The 17,667-nt window shown below is 44.7% G+C and overlaps 1 protein-coding gene across 5 annotated transcripts in view; it reads right to left on the bottom strand.

Moving 5' to 3' along the window:
• Positions 1-887: 887 nt before the first annotated feature.
• Positions 888-17,667, bottom strand: part of PLXNA4 (plexin A4) — a 425,098-nt gene continuing 408,318 nt past the window's right edge. For all 5 annotated transcript variants that reach the window (XM_080577830.1, XM_080577838.1, XM_080577839.1 and 2 more), the window contains 2 exons: positions 8,372-8,522; positions 888-7,899 (listed from right to left, as the gene is read on the bottom strand). In XM_080577830.1, the coding sequence (XP_080433956.1) occupies positions 7,804-7,899; positions 8,372-8,522 (247 nt within the window). In that variant the 3' untranslated portion in view covers positions 888-7,803. The remainder of the gene's footprint in view (positions 7,900-8,371; positions 8,523-17,667) is intronic.

Here is a 17,667-nt window from a genome sequence, read left to right as displayed (position 1 = left end):
TCTTCAGCTCCGAACAAATCCTCTGAGACCATGCCTGGTGGTGAGAGGTCTACAGGTCTGCCCATGAAGGCATCTGGTCCTTGGAGAGGGATGTGTCTTCTGCCTCCAGCCAGAGCACACAGAGAACACATAGGGAAATACAATTTCTTTCTATTTCCATGGCCAACCATCAGTGCTGGAAGCAGAGCTCACCCCAGCAGTAGCCTCAGACCTGGCATGACATCCTGGAGAAAAGATGCAAGTAGGCTGGGTGTTTGGAAGCCCACCTAAGACTGCCTACATCTCTTCTAGGTTTCAAACCTAGTGTGATGCCTGCTACTCTGCTGTAGTGGCAAAGGCATCAGAGGCTGGTTCTCATCAAGGACTTTCTTTTCAAGGCCACAGGATTTGGTTCCTTTACTGGCATCCCCGACTTTAGCAGCTTGTCATCTGTCTTCAAAATGAACTCCTGAAGGCACCGCAAATGCAGATGGAAAGAAATAACCTTTGAAAAAAAAGTTTCAAGCTTTTGTTTGAAAACAAACAAACAAAACAAAAAATCCAATAATGAGTTCTTGTGTGAGCAAGGAAAGGAGAGATGGAGGGACAGAGGGAGTGAGGAAATAAGGGAGGTTCAAAGGAAGGAAGGAAGAGAGGGAGGGAAAGAAAGAAAAAGGGAAAGAAGGAGGAGTGGTGGCACACTTCAGCCAAGGCCAAAAGGCCAATAGGAGCCGACTCCTTGGAGTGCTAAGGAAGCTTCAGAAATGCATCGGGGATGGTGGAAGAGCCTGATCTTGGGCTCCTATGGCATGGATGTGGACTTGCTTTAGGCACTTGCATGCTCTCCAGTAATTCCCCTTTGACTGAATTCCTTTTCTCTGGCTCCATTCAGCCACAGGAAGCAGCAATCAGAGCCCAGAGCATTTTTATTTCTTTATTTTTTTTTAATAAACTTTATTCTATATTACAAATATTTTTTTTTCCTTTTTTTCTTGTTCTGGACTGCAAAATAGGAATGCCTTATATTTACATACACAGGTATACAATTAATTATAACAAAGGTACAGAAGCTTTGCCTTTACCAAGTAACAACGGGATTCCAATTTAAATAGTATAGATTTTATTTATTTCTTTAACTAGGATCAATTCAAAAGAAAAATCAAACCAACAACAACAACAACCTAAAAAAAAAAAAAAGGATCCCAACCTCCTTTCTAATGCTGTCTTGACATCTCTTTGAGGCTGTTAGTAACACTGTAGTGAAAGGATATGTCTTTACAATGATTTTGTACTTAAGGTGGAAGTTTTAACAAAACAGAGAATAAGACTTCTGGGCTCATGTGTATGTCCAAGACACAGGGTCAGACACTAGGAAGGGCCTGTCTTGTGGCATTAAATAATCCAGTTGTCTCTTGATTTCTTGGGGAAAACGCTGGGAATATTTAGCTAGCACCTAATCTCTCTGCTTCCTTACCCCACTCTGGGCTGGAAAGTGGATTTTCTCCAGGGAATGGGGAAAGAGCAGGGAAGAAATTTTTAAGTAACACCAAGTTTCTTTCAGATACTTCAGAAAGGACTTCAAGCTCAGATGTGCCTTAATTTCCCTGACTGGTTCTTACGTTCCAGTCGATCTGGAAGTGAACAGCAGCCTCTCCTGCTCAGAAATACTGCCCTCAGATTCAGCCCACAGCAGCAAGAGAAGGGGATGCTGGAAGAGCCTAAACGTCCTCTTTCCCCGTTTTCCATAATCAGGTTCACTTCACTGAGCTTCCCTGCACACTGCTCTTAGTGTCTTTGAGGTGATCTGTTTCCAAGCAGAAAGAAATATTTGAGGTAAACTCTCCATTTTTAGAACAGAAGATTAACAAACAAACAAAAGAAGAGTAGCCAATGGACAAACAATGACGACGACAACAGAAATCACACACGTGACAGGTTGATTAGACTAAGCAGCTTTACATCCTCACTATTTTTTTTTTTTGGTGGTTTTATTCTTTTGAAGTGTAAATCTGTTTTCTTTTCTTTTTCTTTTCTTGCCCAGCACATCAATTATCCCCCACAGGACAACACAGAGGGGAAGGGACTCTGCACAGTGGCAGAGGTGAGGGAGAAACTGCAGCTCTCTCTGGACCCAACTGTACCCTGAAATGGGGACAAAGCAAGAAAATTTGGGTGGCGAATGACCAGTGATGTGGAGGTTGACTGGATTTATCAGTTGCCTGCTCCACAGCATACCAAATGGCAAGAGCTAGGACAGTCCAAGACCTCCATCTGCCCTGGAGGACCATTCTTTTACTACTCATCATGTACAAACAGCAAATTGTCCTGGCATCGCTGCGGTTATGCCAATACATCTTTATCCAGCAGCTGTCATAGTGAGGCCTCTGCCAACACAGAAACACGATTTACTGTGTAAATAATCAAAGCTCCCCAGCTTGCAGAAAGAACTCCATTCCTGGGCTCCCTATTCATCCCAGGAGAGGAGGTAACCAGGGGCTTAGCAGAGTTTAGACAGCGTCACTGATTCAAGAGCTGGATTTTTGTACTGATTTGCTCATTCAAGGGTGGGAGATATATAAAACAGGGCTCCTGGCTGCAATTCTTGGTGAGCCACTGAAAAAGAAAACACACCTGGTGCGAACAACATGCACATTTTTATGAGCATGAAAGACCTCTGACCAGGTTCTTCAGCTGCGTGCTGAACCAAGGAGAAGAGAGGACTAAAACCACCTTTTGGGGACTGATGGGGTTATAGTTAAGTGCTTATCTGGTCATGGCATCTTCCCCTATCAGCAGTGGCCACTGCTCACCTGGAAAACAACAGATTGCTATGGAGGAGCACTCTTGCACGCTAGATCCTACCCCAAGGAATCTGGGAAACAGGACCAGTTTTCCTCCTCTCTGTCATTCCTTTTACAGCAGCAAACCATTTCTCCAGGCTATCAGTTGCATCTGCTTCATGAGCTTCTACTAACTGATGGGGAGAGTGAAGCATGACTTGTTTTATCGATGCCGTGGTGATGTGAGGGAGGAGTTCTGGTCATCTCTAGTAGCCCAGGGTTGTCTTTTTGGTATGAGATGGTCCTTGGACTTGAGGGTCCTTTGTGAAGCCAGCTGGATGCCCCACTAAGAGGAGCCCTGGAACTCAGTCCTTTCAGGTTTCCAGACTTCCTTTGGAAGAGTCTTCCACACAATGGTAAATGGTATCTCCTCTCAAAGCTCTTCACATATTGTGGAAATACAGATCTGAATTTTGCATTTTGGCTTACTTTTAAACAATTTTGCTCTTGATACTATCTGATTTTTTTTTTTCTTGGGTTGTTACATCATAGATATCCCAGAATTCAGCAGATGTATGATCTTTGTGTTCGGTGACTCAATAGTGAGAGTAGCACCCAAACTCCTAACTTTCTTTTTATCAGCTTTCAATAGAGTTATTAAAAGTAATAATAATAATAATAATGTGATCTGCTTATCTTTTTCCCTCTAATGCGGACAATTCCCTGTGGGCTAATGCACAAGATCTGGAAACTTTGGTAATCATATCTCAATTAAAACAAATACCATCTCCAGTTCTGTTTGTAAATCCTCTTTACGTTATAATAATTATTTATGTTCTCCAGTGCTGAAGTGGCATGACAAGACAACTGCAGTAGTGAAGCTACCAAGCTACCACTGGAGAAAATTGGCTGAAGCCCTCTGACCCAATGGAACAAGGCTGTTGTATGCCATGATGACCAAACCATCAAATATATTCAGGGCAGAGTGAAGAGTAGGAAAAGAAGGACTGGTGTGTGTTAGGAGAGGAAGATGCCTTCGTGAGTCTACATTTCTCCTCTTCCCTAGTTCTCAAGTGCTGTCTGTTCAAGTGCTACCAATCTCTAACACCTTCTTCCAGATAATACACAACTTTTCCCAAAATTCCATTTACCAAGAGTCTCAGTCTGAAAAAAACATGTGACACGATAGCATGATGGGTTATGCCTCAGCTCACTCTGTCATTGATAGGTGAATACACTCATAAAGAGCATGTTGCATTGTAACATTACTGTTCACCTTTGTTCCTCAAATCCAGCCTCCAATTCCCAGAGCAAACTCTGCAATGAAAAAATAATCTCAGCTCTTTCAGCAGAACGACAAGGAGTCTTCACATGTTCCATTTCCTTATTTCTGATGGTGCTGCAAGCGTCAGCATTCATTGTGTTGATTGTAATGTTTGAGAAAAAAAAATGCAAAAAACTCACAAAGATCAGCCTATCATCTGGTATGTTCTGAATATTAGGAACCTGTCTGTTGACTTCGAGGGACTTTGCCTCCTCTTCTCTCAGTGTAACTGGAAAAACAGTGTGAAATGCGACTCACACTGAGCACTTTTGGTCAACTGTGGAACAATGAGGAGTTGGGGGAAACAAGGCAAAAGAAGTGGAAAAAAACTCATTCACGTCGTGGTAGGGCTCATTCTTCTGTTTGTGTCATTGTTTTTAATTGTATTTTAATTGTACATGCAGTTAAAAAAATAGTTAGCTCAACAGGTGAGGCTGAGAAGAAAGATGCCAAGACCTCTCATAGACTGGGGGGGATGCTGGGACAGTGGATGGAAAGGGGAAGGACACCAAATGGGACAGGGGAGGAAGCCCACACACTGACATCACAATTCTGGCACATTTTTCCAAGTGAAAACCAAAACCAGCTCAAGCACCAAATCAAAAAAAAAAAAAAATGAAGAAGGAAAAGAAAAAGGAAGAGGAGATGAAAGAGAATCAAAATATACATTTTCTTTCAAATCCTGGGGATGGGGGAGAGAAATGGGGACTTGGGAAGGGTTAAGATACCAATCTCATGGCACTTCCCATTTCCCCTAAGTGTTTCATTCTCAGTGTCTCTGAGGTGTTCAAGTTTTCCTTGAAATATATATATATATATTTTACAGCTGAAAAACTCCGTACCAGCAAGAAGAAATAAAACAGTGACAATGGAAAACAACAATAATAATAAAACAAAAACACAGCCCTGAAAACATCAAAAAGAAACAGGGTGAGTCCCAGATTTCCCCTGTGGTGTTCCTTTGACTTCAGTAACAGTGCAGGATTACACCAGTTCACTTTGATACTTTTTTTTTTTTTTTTTTTTAACAGCTTCTTCTTCTTTTCATGTGCGCATGTCCAGGCAGTATAGCCCATCACTCATAACCACTTCCCTCCAAGCCAGCTATTTGTCCTCAGACTCCTACCATCCAGCTGTGAGTACAAGGCATGACAATAGGGTCCATATTTATCTCTTGTGGCACTTTGTTTGTCAAAACCTTTGGTTTCTTCCTTTTTTAATTTTTTTTTTCTTTTTATGTACTTATAAAAAATATTGTGTTTGTGTTGTTGTTGTAATTTCCTTACCGCTGGCTCTGGTGGGACTTCCACCCCACTTTCACAGCCATAATCAATGGATCTGGAACATGCGCCAACATTACAAAATGGGTCAACAAAACCACGGCAGAGCCAACCAAACCAAATCATCCCCATTGCGCAGGCCTCTTAAAAATGCTGAGATGTCCATAAGGTGCATGATGAGTCCGTCAGCTCAGCGATCAAACAGAAAGCAAGCAAAATCAAAAAGGAAATAACACGCACGCGCACACATATACACACGCACACGCACAAAATAATAATTAGAATCAAGAGAGAAATGTCTGGGGTTTTAAAACCAAGACGTGTCCCTAAGTTTTGCTGTTTCAACGTGAATCTTGTGATGTTCTCCCCGCACACGCACCAAATTTTGGACTGCTGTTCTTTACGTGGTTTTAGAAAGACTTGCTTATGTGTGTATCTGTTCAGCTGAACGCAACCTGCTTGCTAACTGACTGCTGTTTGCACCACAGCCCCCTTTACACACCCTCACGTGCCGTTGCTCTGAAGAGGTTCGGGTTTGCTAGCAAGAGGCATAATTAAAACCAAACACATTCGTTCCGTAATCAATTTACACACCCTGTCTTTACCCCTTCCGCCCTCCAGGTGCAAAGAAAATCCGGGCTGTGGCTCAGAGGATGGTGTAGGATGGATGAGGGTTAATTCTCCTTGGCATGAGGCCACTCCTCCACTTGCTAGTGGGCACCATTTATTCCTGGAGAGATGAACTCAGACCTCCGTGGCGTACCAGACACAAGGTTCTCCAGTTCCCCTGAGGCTCTGTGGGGCTGATTCTCCCACTGTGCTGAACTACAGTGTTAAACAGGCTGGCAGTTGTACAAAAAATAACCAGCCAAATGCCGAAGAGACGCGGGAGCTCATTCCTACTTGGTGGGCATTGAAACAGGTTGAGGTGTAGTTCTTCTGGAGGAGCTGAGCAGAGGAGAGAACAGGGTGATCGCCCACCCTTGTCCCGTGGTGACAGTGATCTCTGGAAGTGCAAAGAGAGAGCAAATCCTTCCCAGTCGGCAACTGTGCCTTCAGCAAGGCTTTGCTGGCTCCAGGAAAGGAAAAGAGCAAAGGCCAGGAGTTGGCACCAAAAGGCAAATGAGCTTACAGTCGGTCAGGGTTCTCCAGAATACATGCAGTTTGACTGGGAGTATCTAGATAGAAGAATATTTTGAAGTGTTTCATTTGGGTTTCCTCCAAGATTTCCTTCCAAGATGTGTGATGACATTTCCTCTCAGGAGTGGCGTTGAAGGAAGCTTCTGCCATCAGTCCTATGCACCACCTTGCTTCACGGCAAGCCCTTCGGTATCCTTCTGATATTCCACCACAAGAAAACAACAGCTTTGTTTCAGTTGAGGAAACAAAATGGAAAGAACAAACATCTTAAAAAAAATAAAAAATAATTAAAAAAAACACCCTCTAGCTGGTTTTTGAGGCCAAGCTCCTTGTCTGGAACAAACTGAGACTTGTGGCTCTTGCTTTCCAAGCTGAGGTGGGGACAAGGGAGATGCTGTGCTGTCCATTGCCAGAAGGAACAGAAACACCACCAACGGGATGCCACTGAGCAGAGAGAGCACTTTTTTGCCGCAGTGCTACCAACAGGACACAATGGGAAAGACGGAGGGGAACACAGGTCTCTTTGAAAAATAAGAATAACCATATGAAACACATGGGCGGGGGAGCGTCGGTCTCCTCCTCCCTTCTTGACCCTTCTCCTGCCCCGAGAGAGCAGCAACACCACTTTGCCCAGGCAGATGAGAGCCACAACGGTCCCACCGTGGATGGAGCTGTGGCATTTTGCGGGGAGCTTTGGGGTTCCTCTCCCAGTGGGGTTCCTATCAAGAGATAGAGTTGCAATGGCTCTGAAGGAGAGGGTCTTGATTTTCTCCTACCCTCCAGGATCCCGGCAGGCAGGCTGCCTTCCCCTTGGGGAGACTTTTCGTAATACTGAGTTCTTTTCCATGTCCACTCCAGAGGTTATATCCCTAGGAGGGCAGTTAAAGCAGCATGACAGAGGTGACCTCCCAGTTTCCCATCTGTAGAGTGATGATGCGATGTTGGGGGAGGGTTTTGTTGTTTTGCTTTGTTTTGTTTTATTTTATGGAATATTTTTTTTTCTCTAGGGCAAAGGCAGAGGGGAAGCTGTGAAAACAAGAGCTCCACCTGAATGTCTCGATGTCCCCAGAGCCGAGATTCCTCTGCAGTCTTTTTCTTTTAACCCCTGGGGATTTGTCGCTTTGTCCACAGATTTCGAAAGAGAAAGAAACGAGAGAGAGAAAGAGAGAAAGAGAGAGAGGAGCACTGTTCAGGTGACTCTGCTTACAGCCAATCAAAACTTGCACTTGGTAAAGATGATGATCTTGAGTGAGGCACGACTTGGTTTATCCCTCCCAGGGTGTCCCTGGCAGGACAGTTCTCAGCTGTCTATGCTCATGAGGGTTATGACTTGTTCAAGTTTGTAGGCAAGTTTCTGTTTGCCAGCCTGGTCGTCTTGATCAAGGGCTCCGAGGATCTGGAAAAAGAGAAAGAAAGAAAGGAGCGACGGGGCTCTTTTAAATTTATTTTCCAAAATGACCGAGTCTGGAATCTTACAGCAGCAGATGAGGGTCAGTTTTCCCTACAGGTGGGCCCCAGACTTAGCTTAGATCACAGGTCAGTCAGCCAGCAGGGAATTACACAGGCGGTTTGGGCTTGATGTGACTAAATGCAAACCCCTACATTGCAACAGATCACGTGGTTTCTCATCTAGAAGATCAGTTATTTGGTAGATTTATTTATTTCATTGCCATACCACTTCAGATGTCCTAAGGCACCTCACCTGGTCTTCAACACCCATGCTGGTCACCCTTAGCTCCTTTGTCATGTTTGCTGGACCATTCTTGGATGCTTTAGGATGTTGGTACTGTAAATGGCACTGGGCACATAAGCCTACACAACTTGTACACAACCTACACAACTTCTCCTCGTCCTTCCAAGGCTCTTACCTCCTCACTGTACTTGCCAACGTAGGAGTATATCTCTGAGAGCGCACTCATAGTGTTGAACTCATTCATATGCATGCGAGACTGCTCAGCCAAATATGCATTCATGTCCTGGTCACTGATTGCTGGCATTTTGGCAATGTCTGAATAGTACCTGGAAGAGAGAATTACAGGTATTTCTTAAGGGGAGAGAGGAGTAAGTCAAAAACTAAACCCATAAAGAAAAAAGACACACTTAGCACTCTCAGGCTCAACGATATACCCTGCCATGCTCTTCTTTTACAACGAAGGAGATGACTTAGCCAAAACACAAATTAGACTGAACCATTATTCTTGAATAACAGATGCATGTTGCAGTCAGTCAACCCTATTCTGAGACTGAAAACCCAAAGAGCATCCAGTAAACTTTTTCCATGCTGTCAATGAAATAGGCAGTACCTTTTGGTGCCAGATTCCTTTCTCAGGCATTCAAGGACACTGCCTCCAGTCCCATGGAGAAGTCCCACTGATCTTGCTGCCCTCTGAGTGTTCCAGATTTTGCTCCCATACACCAAAAGCCTTTCAGGCTTGCTTGTGCTCCCCACACACTTACATCTGCATGTGTTTTGAGATCATCCACCTCCCCCACTCAATCCGGTCTATCCCAGCAACTCCTGTGCTGCACAACACATCCTTTTTGTCTCAAATTTTAAGCTAGCCCCTTATCATAGTTTGTATCAATAAGACTCAATATCCTCATCCCCACTTTGGCTGGGGAAAAATCTGCTTCCCTTGAGTTCAGGAGGACTGGGGCTTTATCCACAGGGCATGGAGACCCCAGAACCACTGCCCACGCATCAGATTTCATCAGCAGAGCAATGTCTCTTTAAGGAAGTTGCTATTTTCGATGTCCTTCGTCCCCTGGGTAAGGCAGGTCTTGGAGGACAAGGTTTACAGAAGGTAATCAGTCACTGTCACTCGCAGCTGTGCTCCGCTGTCAACTGGTTAATTAGACGCCATCATTTACATTTTTAATTTCTGCAATTTGACATTTTGTGCACAAGGAAAAAAAAAAAAAAAAAGGAAAGAAAAAAAGCCCATAGCTGCAGCAATCCACAATTTTATAATTAGGAGGCAGAGGGGACGGGGAGCCAAAAGAGCTGACAGGTGTCCTGTAAACAGCACTGAGACACCTGCTGAGATGGAGGCTGTCTTCCACTGCAGAGAAATTGGATGCTGAAGTGCTGTATGATAAGGATCCTTCAGACATACAAGTGGGAAAATACTCTCTACGACTGAGCAGGATAGGCAGCTGTGGAAGTCTCCTGTGAAAAACAACACAGTGCAAGAGGGCTGGGAGGAAACTCCTTCACATCGGAAGGCTCCAGCGTTGCTTCAGGCTGGTTTTGTGCCCCACAGTCCCATCCTCATTGCCGTGGGCTGGTCTCAGTTGTTACCCTGGTTTTGCAGACAGAAGGGTTGATGTAGCCGTCAAGGAAGGCACAGGAACCAGAGGTCCTTCTCCCTGCTCTGTGCATGGTCTTCCAGCCTGATTGCTTCCACATCTAGACTCTGGTTCATCACAACATCTCATGCAAACCTCAAATACTGTACAGCATCTTCCAGTATGCTCAACATTATCTTCCTTCAAGGTACAAGCTTCTTGCCTTCTGGACTCAGGAAAAGCCCCAAATCCCAGCCTAATTCAGTCCCATGCTCTAATTATTGCCCATTGATGAGTGGTCTGAGCTTGATTTTGCTTTATAAACTGCCTAACCCCCAAACACCCAAGAAACCCTGAACAGTTGTCTAGGAGGGAAGGAGCCATCTGGAAACCCCATGAGAACCTGTCCTACAGAACCACCTCCAGGAGGAGTTGGTGAGCAAAAAGAATAGATATTCCTCAGCCTTTGCCAGTCCCAGAAAACTCAAACTGCTCTCAGCATCAGCTGCTGGACAAAATCAAATGTATTCTGCATGCATTTCTGACAAGATAAAGTGTCAGGGACTGGTAGCATCCATGAGAATGCTGTTTCAGGTTCCTCAAGGCCAAAGCACATTGTTGTGGACCCAGGAGTCCACAACACAAGGTGTGCCTTGGCACCCAAAGGAATTTACATCCATGTGCAATAGCACATTTAATAGACTTGTGGGGAAAAAAAAAAAAAAGAGCCTGCAATGCAGAGAAATGCATTGATTTATGGTGCCTGAGAAGAGCCCATGGAGAAGAGCCCAGCTCCTTATGAATATTGCATAGGCACCCTCCTGCTGGGTGAAATGAAAAGTGAAGGGGATTACATCACAACAGAAATAAATAAGGCTGGTGGAGGAAAGCAGCAGCCACTGTGCTCTGTTTGTCATTCTGGCTCTGAAAACCAGCTGAAATGCTCCTTCAAATGGTGATGGGAGAGGGGGTGAGGGGATGGGACCTTTTTAAAAGTGAAACATGGGCACAGATTGTCTGCTTCTCCAAATTTCTCCCATCTCCCTTTCACTTGGTAGCACTGCTCTCCTGGGTCTGTGACTCACAAGGGTCTTGAAAGCTCCCCAGTCCTCCTCCCAGCTCTGCAGAAAGATGCTCCGAACAGCATGAAATTTCCATCTGAACAACAAAGAGCAATGCATGGTGCTCCCCTGGAGGGAAGATCAGGATGTGATGATCTGAATTTCAGGTCCTCCTGATCTCTCCAGCCATGACAAACTCTCAAGCTGTGATTTCAATGTGCTGGGTTCACAGGCCATCATCCGCTGCTATATATACCAAAGTGTCCCCGAGTCTGCCACATCACACACCTGAGCAGTCAGTTCCCATTAAGACTGCAAACCAAGATACTGTGGAAGTGTGTTTGGGAAAAAAAAATAAATAAAAGAAAAAAAAAAAGAAAAAACATGTACCAGTAATCAAACCTGGCTGCTAACACAGGAAGAAGACATATAATCTTCCACCAGAACTCTGCGATGGGCAAATGACTTATTTATACAGAAGTGTTTCTAATGAAGCCATCATTCTGCTATCTCAAGAAATTATAAATGTGTATATTAAAGCATCCTGGCAGGGAGATGACAACATCCCTGCTGAGTCTTTATTTACCTTCTATTTGAGCCCGGATCCTCAGAGGTACTTAGGGCCTCTCTGCCATTTACATACCTCTAACGCCTTCAAAACCACCGTGAAGCTGTCACCAAACCCCAGAGGTCCTTGAATTTTCACTGCCAGCATTTGCAAGGCTGTCTGTGAGCTTGCTTGTGCCTTCGCCCTTGTGGCTGACAGCACTCACACTAAAGCTGAAATGTGAAGGAAGATGTTCTTTAACGCTGCTCCTGTGAGCACAACTAAGCTGATGGCCACCAGGTTGGGAAGGAAATTTAAAGAACATCCAGGTCCAACCCCCCTGCCATGGCAGGGACACCTCCCACCAGCCCAGGCTGCCCCCAGCCCCATCCAGCCTGGCCTTGGGCACTGCCAGGGATGGGGCAGCCACAGCTCCTCTGGGCAGCCTGGGCCAGGGCCTCACTGCTCTCATGGTGAATAATGTCTTCCTTTAGATTAGATAATCTAAACTTCCCTTATATCTAATCTAAACTTACCTTTTTTTAGTTTAAAACTGTTACCCCTTGTCCTGTCACTAAGTTCATTGATAAAGGACTAGAAACCAAAGTAGACAATGACTATTTGGTCAAAGGTGCACCAATTGCTGCCCTGATGCTGCAGATTTTCTCATTCTTCTGTACTCCAGTTTTGGTTAGCTTTTGTGGACCCTCACCCAGACGTTTCCAGGAGAGGCTTAGATACTGTACGGGGTTTATGTGGCAAGGATTTGGTGGGGGGGCTGCAGGGGTGGCCTCTGTGAGCAGAGTCCTGCAGCTGCCCCGTAGCAGAGAGGAGCCAGGACCCGTGCTGGAGCAGTTTGCTCCTGATGGATGGACCCTGTGGTATGGAGCTGTGTGGGAGCAGTTCTTGAAGCCCCCGCAGGCTCAGTTCGGGAAGGATGGCATCCCGTGGGAGGGACCCCACAGGGAGCAGGGGCAGAGAGGGACCGTGAAGGAGTGGCAGGGATGAAGCGTCAGGGACTGACCACAGCCCCCATTCCCCATTCCCCTGTGCTGCTCGGGGGGAGGATGTAGAAAAGTGTGGATGGGTGGAAGGTGTTTTTACTTTGCTTTTAGTTTCTCACTGTTTAGTCTGCTAGTGATAGGCAATAAATTATATTAATCTCCCTATGCTGAGTCTGTTTTGTCCATGATGCTAACTGTTAAATGATCTCCATGTCCTTTTCTCAACCTATGAACCTTTTTTCATCATATTTTCTCCCCCTGTTCTTTTGTGAAGGGGGATTGAGACACTGGCGTGGTGGAGCTCAGCTTCACCAGAGCTTCTCCTGAATCACAGGGGGAGACCTTTTAACTCGAGGCTGCTTATCCTCTGATGTGCCAGGAAAATTTGTTCATCAGACATCAGAAGCAATGAAACCCTTCAGAAATTTGGGGGAATTTGTAACAACCTCCTCTGAAGCACATCAGCAACTCAAATGGATGATGGGAGGATTACTAGATCATAGGATGTGACTTCACAGGTATCACTAGCACAGCAGCTCACCTCATCTTGGCTTGACCAGGAGAACCCGAGACCTTCCACTGCCACCAACAGATAGGGAAGTATTATGGCTGCACTGGTGTATAGTAATGATCCCTTTTAGCCTCAGTTCCTCTTCCTTAAACATCCTCAACTTTCCCTGGGAAGTTCTTGTTTTGTTTTTTGTTTTGTTTTGTTTTGTTTATTTTGTTTTGTTTTCCTAAGGAAGCAATACGGCAGTGACCTGGGAATACATCTTGCCCTCTCTTTAGGCAAGGGGCAGGGTGAATGCTCATCTTCATTACCAGCCATGCAAGGCTCCTTAGTGGGGCTGTTTCACAAGAATAACTGTGCCTGCTGCCACTCAGCAACTCATTAACTCATCAAAAGGGAAGAGAAAAGCTGTGCTGCCAATGCTTCCTCTCCAGTCTGAAATTTTCCAGCACAGGCCATGGTTTAGGCAGCTTAGCATGGAGCTAATTGCCTTCCAAAAGATCTTTTTGTCATGGCTGTTGTTGTGCCGTCCTGGGTTGGGACTGCACTCATTAATAATCTTTTTAGCATATGAAAAGCTTGTAACGAATCCATGTGCCGCAGACGGCAGACGCAATTACAGCAATAACATAATTAGTGTTATGCAATAGCCGGCTGTATCCGGACCACTGAAGGAGGAAGAAACGTATGGAAGGGATGCAGGGGACTGCTACAGCAGGGAAGGGCTGAAGGGAAGCTTGGGAACATCCTAGCGGCCAGCTCTTTCATGAGATGAAGCAGTGCAAGGACACGTTGTTGGTTCCTCTGTTGGCAGGGCAAGGCAGTTTTAGTTTGCTGGGAGGCATCTGAGCCGCACCTTCCGTGTTTGTGCTGATTCAGCTACAGGAGCCACAGGACCGCGTTACTCCAGATCGATCCCATTTCACAGAAAGGTTCAAGGCCAAGCTGCTGGACACTAATTGGACTTTGGCACGAACAGCATGACAGCTAGGCAAAAGGATTTTACTTTTGCATGTGCATGGCTTTTCCTGCAGTTTTTTTGTCTCAGAATAAACGGCAGCGGATGGGTGGGCTGCACTGAGTCAATGGCTGAAGAATGAATCGGTGCACAGGTAGTGTTTCTGTGAGAAGAAACTGTCCATCATCATCTCAGTGCAGAGGCTGCAAGGGTCTGAGGTTGTACCCTCTGAGCACAGACATGTTTTCATCCTTGCTGCTGAAAACTGCACTGTGTGAGAGCAGCGTGTTACTGCAGTAAGAAAATATCAGGGGTATTTTCGAGACAAAAAGTAGGGGAAGACAGGTGAACAGCCTTCAGGCACAACAAAAGCTGCTGCAGAGAGGCAGGGAACAAGCTGCACCCCATGGCCCTGGGGATGCAATGAGATCCACAGGCGTTAACTAAAGCCAGGGAGATTTTTGGCTGACCATCAGGGAAAACATTCAGATGGGAAGGAAAGGGGAGCACAGCAATGGATTGCCCGAGGAAAGCAGAGGCTCAGTTGTGGGAGGACTTTAAGAAAACATCTGTCAGGAAGGCTTGAGACAGAGCTGATCCGGCCCTGAGGCAGGAGCCGGGCACGTTGACCTCTCGAGACCTCTTCCAGCACCGTGTTTTATTACCTCTACTGACAACACCCTCTCCCCTTGACCCTTGGCATGCTGTATCTTGAGCCCTCTTTCTCTCAGGGAAAGGAGATGAAGAAAAGTGCATTTTTGAAAGTACAGCCAGGATTTCCACCTGTCATTTGATGCTCTCTTCTAAAGCCCTTGGAGTTAAAAGGTCACCCCAATGTACCTGCTAAAAACCTCACTAACTTACAATGTTGGGATGTGCGCAGTGTATAGCCTTTATTGTACTAAACCAGTACATTTTGTCTTTGTCTTTAAAAGTAGCTGTAAAATGGCCAACAGAAAGCACAACCACTGTATTGGAGGACACCATCTATTGATTGCAGAGCCCTGATACCACAGGCTGACAAGAGATGTAGGTTTTAGATGCCGAATGGAGACGGACTATCCGTTTTGTGTCGTCCAGACACACTCTCACAATTTTCTAACAAGCTGAAGACCTTGACGTCAAATGGTTAACACCACGCAAACCATGGTTGCTTAAAGGAAAGGAAGGAGAAGGCATCACAAACCCAGGCTCTGGGCTGCAGTAGCTAGGGTAGGTAGTATTTGTGCTCAGGTTAACAATAAACTGCAGATGTTATAATTCTGAACTCCATGGATGAAGTCACTTTAAATGTCCTTTAGTCTGAAACCTGTCAAACCTATCAAGCCTATTTTGAACATTCTTGACTGGAAGATTCTCAAAGTCTTAATAATATTTGCTATGTCTCCTCTGACTTCCAGCTTTTCTTTAAGGGGCTATTTTTAAGGCACATTAAGCAGCCAGAGCATGTCCGAGTACCCACAGGGATGAGAAAAAAGCATTAGCTCCTCTCCTAGCAGCACTGCAGGTATTTTGGGCACACACCTGTGCAATGGAAACTCTCTTTGGCTTCTGCTTTTTGTCCTCTGCCCCTTTTCAGTCTCCCACATTCCTGCCTCCATGCCAGGCTTCGGTAGAGAAACATTGTATTGGTTGTGATGCAGGCAATTAAACGGTGTTAATGAAGTTCAAACAAGTGTTATCATAAGCCTGGCAACATGGAGAGAAATGAAAGGTCAGCCATAGCCCTTTGTCATCTTTTCAGTGTGGTGCCGAATGCTAATGAGAGAGCCCCAATTAGAACCGGCTCCCCTTTGTATTGCTTGGGGATTGCATCAAATGCTCCCAAGTTCTCCAGATTTCTAGGCTCAAAGGGGACATTTGAAGTAAACTTGAAAAGATGCAGATCTGAAGCTGCTCTAATGTAAATTCAGCAAAGCCTATAGAGTTTCACTAACAGAAGTCAAATGAGAATCTGGTCTATCATTCCCATTCTTTTCCTCTTCTTTCAGTAGACCAGATTACGATATTTGAAAAGCTGCCACCTTGTTTTAGGACCACAAACTGACTCTTCGTGGCTTCAACAAAAGCCAAATAGCCTGTTCCCATTCCTGGGTTAATTCTTCTGCCTCTGTCAGGCCTCATCTTCTGCCGCAGGAATCCCAAGTTGTGGCTGTGTGCAGGTACTTTTTAGTCATGTGTTTTCACAGTGAAAGAGCCCTGACTGTGTATTTGAATGTTGAACTTGGTTTTTGCAAAAGTCAGGATGTCTCAATGGGTTTGCTTCAGCAGGCAGAGTCCAGCTCTGGTCCCAACAGCATTTAAAAAAAAAAAAAAACAAACAAAAAATAAAATTCAATTAAAAAAAAATCAAACTCCTATTAACTACTGTGTAAAGAAAGACCATTGGTGAGGCCAGAAACTGCATCTATGCCCTTTCCAACTCTGAAGAGCTGGAGAGTTTCACAGTTTCATTCTGAAAAGTTGGAAATCTATTTTTTCTTGAATTGGAGGTACGTACTGTCACCCATGCCTGCTTCTTTCTCTGCTACTTCTTATGTCAAGATAATCCCCAACATTGAGTTTTGTGAGTCCTAAAGGCACACTCCACACTGAGAAACCAATAGTTACAAAAGGACTGCTTGGAGCAGCCCAGCTCAGGTACTATCTCAACAAGCACGTTAAAAGAGAGGAGTTGGCTTTTACTCTGGAGTGCCTTCAAGTAGGGTTACAAACCACCACTGACTAATTGCCCTCTTACAGATTCTTCTTCATCAAAGGAGATCATTTGATTTCAGGTTCTTCTGATTTACTCAACCACTTCTTAAACTCTCCAACAGAAAATCTTTTTATCTTATGATTCAGTCTTTGAAGAAGTCTAGTGGTCTTGAATGATGCTGTCTCCAGCTGACGTTGACTACAGAAATAAGTCAAACCAGTACTGGAAGCCATTGGAGTTGGAATAACTCCCTCAAAGTACAGTTGCAGAATGGAGAAAAGGAACTCATTAACTCAGAGTAGAATTGAAATTATATTCTGTTCATCTTTAATAAGTTTTTCTTTGATCTGCAACAGCATCCAGGTGCCTTGAGTCAGTGGCATTGACACATGAAAGTATTAATAGGGCAGAAGTTCTAACCATATTCTAAACCCCGCCATCTCCCCTTGGGCTTCAGTTCAAACTTTCAGACATCAGTACAGATAATAACTCAGCACATGCTGGGCCCACAAATCCAGTGTTCTTTACTAGCAGCAGGAGGTGTTATGTACCTCGTTTGTTGTTCAGGAAAATTTCCAGGGAAATGCGATACGTATGGCTGAAGATCACTGGGCAAACAGATTGAGCTCCAAAAAATTTTAAAGTGAAATCAATACTGGAAAAATAAATTTAAAACAAAAAAACACACACAAAACAAACAAACAGAAAACCCTGCCACTTTCTGTTTATCCAGAAAAAAAAAAAAAGGCTTTGCATGAGGAAATACCCTGTTCTTCACCCATGTACCTCAGTTCATCACTCAAATGTGCCATCTCCAAAGGTATAAAATCAGGGACATATGTAAGAAACTACCCACCAACCAGAAACACTTCACAGGTTGCTAAATAGTCTCTGTAGTATGATGCCATTGGGTCACTGTTAGTGCAAATTTATGGTTCCTAAATAAATTTCAAACATTTCTTTCCCCCTATCCAGGTCAATCCAGCAATCAACCTCAATACATACTAAGAAACTTGGACACAGTACCAGAAGTAGGTCATAATTAAGCAAGGTAGCTCATAAGAGCCTTACAGGTTGCCTAGAAACGACATTTGCAG

This window comes from Anser brachyrhynchus (assembly GCF_964034855.1).
Source record: "Anser brachyrhynchus genome assembly, chromosome: 1".
Lineage (NCBI taxonomy): Eukaryota > Metazoa > Chordata > Aves > Anseriformes > Anatidae > Anser > Anser brachyrhynchus.
Note: the sequence above shows the minus strand (reverse complement) of the source record. Positions and strands in the feature narration are given on the sequence as shown.